General features: G+C 39.2%; 1 protein-coding gene across 1 annotated transcript in view; it reads right to left on the reverse strand.

Annotated features, from left to right (window-relative positions):
* Positions 1-3513, reverse strand: part of LOC143025790 (uncharacterized) — a 5434-nt gene extending 1921 nt beyond the window's left edge. The window contains exons 1-3 of the mRNA XM_076185799.1: positions 3356-3513; positions 2980-3210; positions 2255-2282 (exon numbers count right to left, since the gene is read on the reverse strand). Coding sequence (XP_076041914.1) covers positions 2255-2282; positions 2980-3210; positions 3356-3513 — 417 coding nt within the window. The remainder of the gene's footprint in view (positions 1-2254; positions 2283-2979; positions 3211-3355) is intronic.
* Positions 3514-10000: the final 6487 nt, after the last annotated feature.

Raw genomic sequence — 10000 nt, forward strand, 5'->3', positions numbered from 1 at the left:
ATTTGACTTGTAATACCACTCGTCTCGAGGCCCCTTGCCTTCGTTACGTGAGTTTCACTAAATATTCAAGTTCCTCTTAAGCAGTAGGCCCAATGCCTTGTATTTCCTGTAGTCTCACTATTTTCTAATTTCAATAGGCCCGTGCCTAGTTCTCGTCCTTTGGGTTAATAAAAGGGTGGTGAATTTTCTTTCTTCTTTCACTGTAATTTCACCGTCTTGTTACACTCAGGATCTCTTTCTCTCGTCTCCCTACATCCTCTCTAGATCCCCGTATCCTACGCTAAGCTACCTTCGTCTGACGTCACTAATTTTTCTAATCCAATCTCCTATGACTTCTGAAATAAATGTCACTCCTTATGGGCGTGACTTTGAATTCATGCACCAATAGTTTTTTTCTCCTTCTCCACCTTGCACCAATCCGGAAAGCCATTGCAATGCCACTAGCAATATCGTTTACCTCAGCATTAGTCAAACGAAGCTAACCTGCGCTTACAGAGTTTTGATTACATCATCGATTATAAAACAGTCACCACCGTCGGTGTGTTTACATAGACATAACGTCGCCTTGAACGACGCTTTCCAATCTTGTTTAATAACAACAGTAGGCGTCGAGTCTGAATTATTGAGTCATCATTCTAATGCCCTAGCTCATTTCCATTCGTACAACTACCGGCCTTTTACACCAGTACATAAACGTTGTGATCATGAGAGATTTTAATTATAGAAACATTGACTGGGAAATTTTATTAGATCAGGAAGCGAATTTTTTCTTAGATATGGTGCAGGATAATTCCCTAAAACAAGTTATTATCTGATCCTACGAGGGGAGAGAATACTATGGACTTACTCTTAACTAATAATGAGCACCTAACGAGTAACCTAAAAGTGGGAGATAGTCTAGGCTCAAGCAATCATCAAGAAATAAGATTTAGTATTATTTGGAAAGAATGAAAAAATACGAATAACGTTCAAATACCGGACTTCAGGAGAGCCAATTTCTAGAAGATGAGAGACTATTTGAGACATTTAATCGCTTACGGGACCAACCTAGGGGGCTGTGATGGGGTCAGATATACGGTCAGTTCGGACGTCATTAGCACGGTCAGAGGTTGGGTTACGAAGAGTAAGGGTACATTGGATCAGGTCACTTTCAGTCGCGGGGTCAACAGCCAGGTCATAGATTTGGATGAAATGTATAGTAACCTAACAGATTTAATTCTAAATGCACAAAATAAATTTATTCCCCTAAAGTCAATACGGAAGAAAAGTAATGCTCCCAAACGGATAACGAGTAGGCTGAAACATAAGATCGGAATGAAAAGAGGATTTTACGTAAGAATATAAAGCGGGGAAACACACCTTAGATCCAAATATAACAATATGGCAAAACTGGTTAAAAAGAACAAGCACACACCAAAACATACCTATGAAATTAAGGTTGCCAGACAAGTGAGATCTAACCCAAAGGGCTTCTTTCTCCTCTACAGAACAAAAATAAGGAAAGGATAGGCCCAATTCAAAATTACGAAAAATGTCATGATAGAATCGGAGGAAAAATGGGTGAAACGCTTAACAAATATTTTCTCTTGGTGTTTACAAAGGAGAGGTTAGATAAGGTACTTGACTATGATCTGATTGTCAGTGGGATGAAGAAAGCAAACTATCCCCGGGTCCAGATGAATTTTTTCCTAGAGTGCTTAGAGTGTAAATTTGAAATCTGCGACCAGTTAACAGAAATATTTGATAAGTCGGTACACACCGGTTTTGTGCCCATTACTTGGGGGCAGGCAAACGCTGTTCCTGTTTTCAAAAAGGGAGATAAATCGTCAATATGCAACTATAGGCCAATCAGTTTGACATCAATTATAGGTATCAATAATAGTTAATAGACTCAGAGAAATCGAGGTGGGGGAGTGTTTCTAGTGGGTTTCCCCAGGGCTTGGTTTGGGGTCCCTTGTTGTTCATTATATACATAAACGATTTGAACAATGGGATTAATAGTGATATTAGTAAGTTTTCGGACGACACTAAAATAGGACACCAAATTAGGTCAGGAGACGATGCCGAGATTCTGCAGGACGATCTTAACAAATTGTTCACATGGTCGGTGAAATGGCAAATGAACTTCAATATCTCAAAGTGCAGCGTGTTAAACGTAGGGATATACAACCCCGAAAATAGATACAGCTTAGATAACACGTTTTTAGAGAAAACTGAGTGCGAGAGAGACTTGGTGGTTGTAGTGAGCCCTTACCTTAAAGCCAGGAACCAGTGCATTAGTGCTAGGAATAAAGCAAACAGAGGATTAAATTTCATTGCTAGGATGATTACGAAAAGTCGTGCAGAGGTAATTATCAAACTCTGTCTACTGTTAGTTAGACCCATCCTTGACTATGCGGTACACTTTTGATCTCCGTCTTATAGAATGGACATCAATAAACTAGAACCGGTACAGAGGAGAATAATCAAAATGATACATGGGCTCAGAAATTTGCCTTACGAAGAGAGGCTTAGGCACCTTAACTTACACTCTCTGGAAAGAAGCAGAGTGCCGGGTGATCTAATAGAGGCTTTTACAAGGATGACGCAAACAAGGTCACCATATTAAGACAGCATGGCAGGACTCGCAGTAATGGATTTAAACTGGATAAGTTCAGATTTAAGAGGGAAATAGACAAGAATTTATTTACTAAAAGGGTGGTCAACGAATAGAACAGACTTAGTAACCATGTAGTGAGCGCTGAAACTATCAGTTATTTTAAGAAACGGTTAGACAACTTTATGGATGGGGATGACAGGTGGTAATGGACATGGAACTGCCTAGTGTAGGCCTCATGATCTCTTGGAGTCTCCTTCATTCTTATGTTCTTGAAAATCCTTGAAGTCGTTGCACTTCCTCGGACATGTTTCACATTCTTCACAACGTCTGTGAGTACTTCTAGATGTCCAGGTGGAAGAGTTTTCATTGCTAAACCATACCGATGAATCACACAGTGAATGAAGGAAATATGCAGAGCAACGTTTTTCACAAAGGCTTTGAAGCCGGATTTGCAGCCGGTCGTAGGAGACTCATCTGTACACACACCAACAAGTGCTTTCCAGCCTAGCTCGTGTTTAAGGAGAAAGGCTTCAAGGATTTTGAAAATATCTTCTCCACGAGTGGTTGTGGCCAATGGTTCAGCGGACAGGTATTCCTCTTTCATAACTACCCTGTCAAGGTAACGAGCATAATAAGTTGGGAACATGAAACTACATCCCTTGACTCGTCCAGTTGCAATGAATACACTGGACTACTCACAGCACCCACTACTTGTAGCAGAATATCCTCACTCATGTCCGAGATCCTACTCCTGACTGTATCATTCGAAAGTAGCACTCATCTTGTTTGTCTGCTCTTTTACAAAAATTACCTTCGCTGCTTCCAGAATGCAAGGCTTTATCATGTCTTCGCCAATTGTATGAGGCCTCTTGGTCTGCGCAATTTTTTGCGCAATTCCCCCAACGTTGTTTCATTTTGACGAGCGAAGTGACCAGTGGAAGTGATACGAGTGGCCTTCATAGAAGCTTCTTTTCGCTTGAAATAGTCCAAGTTTTTATCCACCAGCTGCCTGTGGCAAGACTAAAAAAAAAAAAAAAAAAAAAAAAAAAAAAAAAAAAAAAAAAAAAAAAAAAAAAAAAAAAAAAAAAAAAAAAAAAAAAAAAATATCAGTTTGCTTGACTTCATACTTTCGTGACTCAAAACTTAGCTGCAAATGACACTTTGCGGCTTGACCACAGAGTTCTGAATGATGCTTGTGGAAACGATCTTGAGAAAGGCTTCATTGTACGAACGTTTCTTTGCAGGCATAGTGCAAACAGGAAACAAACGGTATGTCTGAAAAACAATTTCGTTTCAGAATCTCACTAAAACAAGTACATTGCTCGGGCACCACCTGGATTTATGCCCTCATAAATCAATCAAGGATATAACATCATAATCAACGTGCAACTAGCAGCATGAACAGCAGCATGAATGGTTGTAGTAATAGTAGTAGAAGTAATAGTAGCAGTAGTAGTAGTAGTAGTAGTAGTAGCAGTAGTAGTAGTAGTAGTAGTAGTAGTAGTAGTAGTAGTAGTAGTAGTAGTAGTAGTAGTAGTAGTAGTAGTAGTAGTAGTAGTAGTAGTAGTAGTAGTAGTAGTAGTAGTAGTAGTAGTAGTAGTAGTAGTAGTAGTAGTAGTAGTAGTAGTAGTAGGCATTATTAAAGAATAGATAGATGAATAAAAGGGTCGTCGACCACTGTCATTGGCGTGAGAGGGGCCAATGAACTGTGTCTGTGGGAGAAATATCCTGGTGCTTCCACCACACAGTTCCACGAGGATGGAAGTCGTATTTGATAAAGTAGTTAAAAAAAAAAGTAGTAGTAGTAGTAGTAGTAGTAGTAGTAGTAGTAGTAGTAGTAGTAGTAGTAGTAGTAGTAGTAGTAGTAGTAGTAGTAGTAGTAGTAGTAGTAGTAGTAGTAGTAGTAGTAGTAGTAGTAGTAGTAGTAGTAGTAGAAATAACGAGAGAAACGCAGCAGAAATAAGGCACACACATAGTAGCACAAAAGTACTGGATGGAAAAGGTAACGCAGCGTGAAAATAACGTAGAGAAACGTATACTAGGCAGTCGTAACAAAGGAAGTTGAGAAGTAGGTAATGACGTTTCACTTAACAACTTCAGTGGTAGCCAGCTAATTACAAAACTGCCAAGCTTTTCCTTACTCCTAAACACACATAAGTTAGAACAGAGGATATCCAAGAATATAACACCATATCAAGTGAAACACGCAACACTAATATAAATGTAATCGTTAACGAGGTGTATTGCGAGTTTCTGCAAATATTGTGAGAGGTGAAAGAATACGTTATTCTGAGTAAAAAATATCTGAGAAAAATATGTTTTGAGGCTTCGTTTAGCCGTGATATTAGATAACAATTAATGCTTTGTACAGCTTTCTGGAGGCAGCGCGAGCCGAGCGGTGTATCATCGCGGATGTTGCAGGGTGAATTTATAAACTATCCGAACATTATTTTCACAAGTTGTGAAACATATTATAATATCATGGCGAGAGAAATAGTTTTGATGGACATATAATCTACGCTAAACACCACAGGAAGACAGGGTGGCTATGATTTAGCCATACTGGAGAAGTGCATAGCAATGCATGGTCGGGAGGTGCCGGGAGGGGAGATGCGAATTTAGTACGCCAGCTGATTTGTCACTCAGCGCAAATTTATTTGCAGAAACTCGCATTACACCCTGTATATTAATTTCTCTTAAAGAAAAAATGTTGTAACAAATAAATAGCTTAGCGAGTAATGTAAACATTGATCAGTATTTTATTTGACCTCTTCATTGGTGTTTTAGCCGATAATTCTCAGGACAATTTACCTCTTTCCATCGATGTGTGAAACTGGAATGCAAAACGCCTTGGAAGTCAGGGAGCAAGAGCGACATGCGGGTATCCACCCTCCACTGCAGCTACGAACTTACCAAGTGACTGATTTTGGCCAGTGTTGCCAAATGCGTTGAGGCGCTAATGCTTGCCAATGCGCTCAGGCTAGGACTAGCGCATTTCGTGTTAATTTGGGAACACTGGTTGTGGTTGATATGTTTACTGTAGCAAGCCACCGCACCTGTGGCCAGTGTTGCACTCACCCAACTGGTATAAGCCCATGTGCCTAATTCAAACATATGAAAATGTATTATTCTCCCGAATCATTTGTGACCCCCTAAGAAAACCCAAACGACTCCCAGGTTAAGAACCGCTGACTTTTTTTTTTTTAATTCTTTTTTGTCTTGTTTTATGTTTTGTTCTGATCCCTTTGATTCTGTGATAATATCCGCAAGTTTTCTTATTATCTGTTTTCATCCTGAGCGTTTTCCTCTTATTCCTGCCTCATGTTCTCCCCGTCTATCATTGTAACTCCTCTGTACACGTTCTTCGATTTCTAACTCTTTCACCTCATGTCTCTCAGTCTATATCTTTCGCCTTTTACCTTTCTTTTCTCAGGCTTCTCTCCACCTCCAGCTCTCTCCTATTGTTACTTTCTCCCTTTCACGTTTTTTCCTTTGTAATCTTATATTCTTACAATCCTCTTTCAACTTTTGCTTGCTACACTTCCATCACCTTCTACCGATATTTCTTTACACATCCCACTTCTTCTTCACCTTTTTTCTTCCAGTTTACTCTTTTACCTCTCATCCCTTATATCTCTACCCATCTACCTCTCTATCCATCTACTTTTCTTCGTCTACACCTTTCTACCTTTCTACTATTCTTACCCTACACCTTCACTCCTTTTATCTTTCTCCATCTGTGTCTTCAGACGCTTCAATAACACCTTTTGTTTGGGCCGGTTCCCTTGTTTTGTTCTTCTCTTCTCTTCTCTTCTCTTCTCTTCTCTTCTCTTCTCTTCTCTTCTCTTCTCTTCTCTTCTCTTCTCTTCTCTTCTCTTCTCTTCTCTTCTCTTCTCTTCTCTTCTCTTCTCTTCTCTTCGTTCTCATGTGATTTTCATATGTTCTTATATCTCTCCTCTCTGACTTCTGAGAATATCTTTGTTGCAGACGCCTTCTCCCTCCTCCTCCTCAACGCTCTCCGTTTTCCAACATTTCTTCAGGTTTTCTGTAAAGCTTCTCTTTTGGAATTCTCCAAAGGGTTCTTTGTTTTTGTACATATAGAGGTCTCCATTTTTTTTTATAGGATTGTTTTTCTAGTAAATGTCTTTTGCATACAACTTCAAAATTTCTTATTTCTCTATCATTTATTTAGATTTTTTGAAAAGTTTTAAGAAGTTCTTGGAAAACTCACATGTTTTTTTAGATATTTTTTTTTCCAGTCGGATTTAAGAAACCATATTGATTCTTCCGTTTTCCGTTTATATATGTTTCATTAGTATCACAAATAATAATAGTGGAGGAGTAAACAGTAAAGCAAGGATTTGATTACATTGTATAAGTATTTATTCAAATACAAGACGGTCAATCCAGCGTCGGTGGCAGTGGTGGTCATGGTAGCGGTGGTGGTGGTGATAGTGATGGTGGTAGCGGTGGTAAGAGTGGCAGTGGCGGTGAAGGTGACGGTGGTAAGGATTAATCATAATTAATTATTATTTGATATTGGTCAAAATGCAATCACTAGAATATGCTACGGTGATTAGAAGGTCTGTTTTGTGTCTTTCAACTCCAACACTGAGGGAAACTCAATATTGAACAAAGTCGTATTGTGTTAGCCAGAGAAGAATCAATAAAGCTTATTATCGTGCTGAAGAAGAAGGGAGAGGGTTTGGGGGTCTAAGGGGGGTCTTGGGTGCTTGGGGGGGGGCGTGGAGGTTCCTTGGGGAGGTCAAAGCCTCATTTCCCAGGGGATTATTCCTTATTTTCCTTCATCTTCGCAGAATCTCCGCTTCCAAATGGTTCAGTCACATTCCAAAAAAGTCCGTTAAATTCTGTTTAATGGTCTTAACGTTCGTTGTCTGCTGCTGTTGGCTACACTTCTAGACCAATCAGCAGAGGTGGAGGGCGACCTAGACTCGGAGTTTTCTTAGTTTTCTTATTGGAATTCAATTTCTTTTCATAAAAGGATTAAATTGTACTATTTTTGGAGAGAAAAGTCGATAAATGGGGCATCAAAAACCTTCAGGCTCGAGACCGGATTTCGACTTGTGTAATAAAGCGATCTTATGTGTGCCAGGTCACGGGGAAAGGTGAAGACAGGTCACAACCTCGCAGTCAGTCTGCCATTTATCAAGCTAATGAAATCATCTGTCTGGAAAAAAAAAAAACTTGGTTTAATTGAATTACTATATATATATATATATATATATATATATATATATATACATATATATACATATATATGTATATATATGTGTATATATATTTTATATATATATATATATATATATATATATTTATATATATGTTGAGACATTGTGACAAGTTGAAAAAGGTGGAAAAGAGTCACGGGTCTTGTTCCAAGTTTATTCCTGACTGGTTTCGCTTGTAGCTTCTTCAGAAGCTACAAGCGAAACCGGTCAGAAATAAACTCTGAACGAGACCCGTGGCCCTCTTTTTCCACCTTTTTCATATATATATATATATATATATATATCTATATATCTATATATATATATATATATATATATATATATATATATCACACTGGAACCCACAGTCGGAGAAAGAATAAACTTCGAAATAGTTACACCCACGATGGAGGCTTCTCTTTCACTCCACCTCATCTTCAAGTCTTTTCCGGGACTAAAACAAGCCTACAGAATGTTGGAATCTTCGCTCATCGCCAGTAAGAAGAGAAAGAACCAGAAGACGTTCCTGTCCAACTGTTTAGAAGAACAAGTGTGCCCTAATTCGTTCAGGTTCCTGAAACGATCTTCACTAGGGTACAGTTTTCCCTCGTACATCAGTGCCTTTCTGTTAGAACGAGTGCGTGTTGCTTCTTTGGAATTTGAAAACCTCCTTTGGAAATCCAGACATGCACGGAGGCACCTGTGTTTAGTTAGTCCCAACCAGTCCATTTTTAAGTCTCTTTGCGCCCAAGCTCTTCACAAGGCTTGTTTCCTCAGTGGCCAACACCAGGCCAACCTCACACGTAAACTCCATAGACTTTGCAATAACAGTGTTTGGTCCAAATTTTCTCTCACGGACAATGTCATCAACCTCACCAACATTGAATTGTCCAACACCCAACTAGAAGTGTTAGGGCTTGGACTTAATTTCGCCCTCACTCCCGAGAGAAACCATGTTCTGGACTTTTTGGTTGGTTTTGACAAATATTTAGCTAATAACCACTATGACAAAGATCTTGCCTGCCTTAAAGGGGTTTTATTAAATGGTATTTCAGAATGTTTTAAAAATGAAAGTGGCCTACCAAAAAGACACAGGGAGGCCCTGTCTGCTCTTAAGAAGCTTGACAACATCATCATCACAAAAGCGGATAAAGGTGGCAATATTGTTATTTTAGATCAGTCTGTTTATGTCACGAAAGCCCATGAGTTGCTTAATGATTCGGCCACTTATGAAAAACTCACCAAAAATCCCCTTAAGAACGCAGCCGCCGAGTTTAACAGACAAGTCCGTAATATCACAGTTGATAAACGCATTATTGATTTGAAAGTTACCAACCCTAAGCTCCCATATTTTTATGGTCTCCCTAAAATTCACAAAACAGACATTCCCCTCAGGCCCATCATATCCAACCGTGGCTCCTGCACTAGCAAACTTGCTAAATGGCTGGCGGATATTTTATCCCCGTACGTAGGTAATTTCTCTAATTCTCACATCACAAATTCATGTGATTTTATTTCTAAGACCAAAAATATGAAAGTTCAGGGTTTAAGACTCCTCAGCCTTGATGTTACCTCGTTATTTACGAAAATTAATGTTGATGATGTACTTACGTTTTTGGAAACCAAACTGCAACCGTTTCAAGACTCTTTCCCCCTCCCTGTCAACAAAATTCTTGCTTTAGTTCGCCTGTGTGTTTCTTCAAATGTTTTCTCCTTTCAAGACCAATTCTTCCGTCAAAAATTCGGTTGCAGTATGGGTTCCAATTTGTCTCCTGTTTTGGCCAATTTGTACATGGAGTATTTTGAGTGTACCCTTTTGCCCAGCATCAAACCGCCCGAAATGATTTGGCTCAGGTACGTAGACGATATCTTTTCGGCATGGGATGACAGCTGGGGCCCATTTGAAGTGTTCCATGATAAATTGAACCAATTGACCCCGAATCTTAAATTTAAAGTTGAATGGGAAGAAGGACACCAAATCCCTTTCTTGGATATTTTTAAGAAGAACTGATGATAATTTATTCTTTACAGTATACCGTAAGCCCACCCATTCAGCCAGTTATCTCCACTTTTTTAGCAATCACCCTGACAATGTCAAAAAAAGTGTTGCCTCTGGCCTTTTTTTGAGGGCTTTCAGGATTTGCAGTCCTCAATTTCTGGACCACGAGATTGA

This window comes from Oratosquilla oratoria, chromosome 5 (genome assembly GCF_046742065.1).
Source record: "Oratosquilla oratoria isolate Oo_2021 chromosome 5, ASM4674206v1, whole genome shotgun sequence".
NCBI lineage: Eukaryota > Metazoa > Arthropoda > Malacostraca > Stomatopoda > Squillidae > Oratosquilla > Oratosquilla oratoria.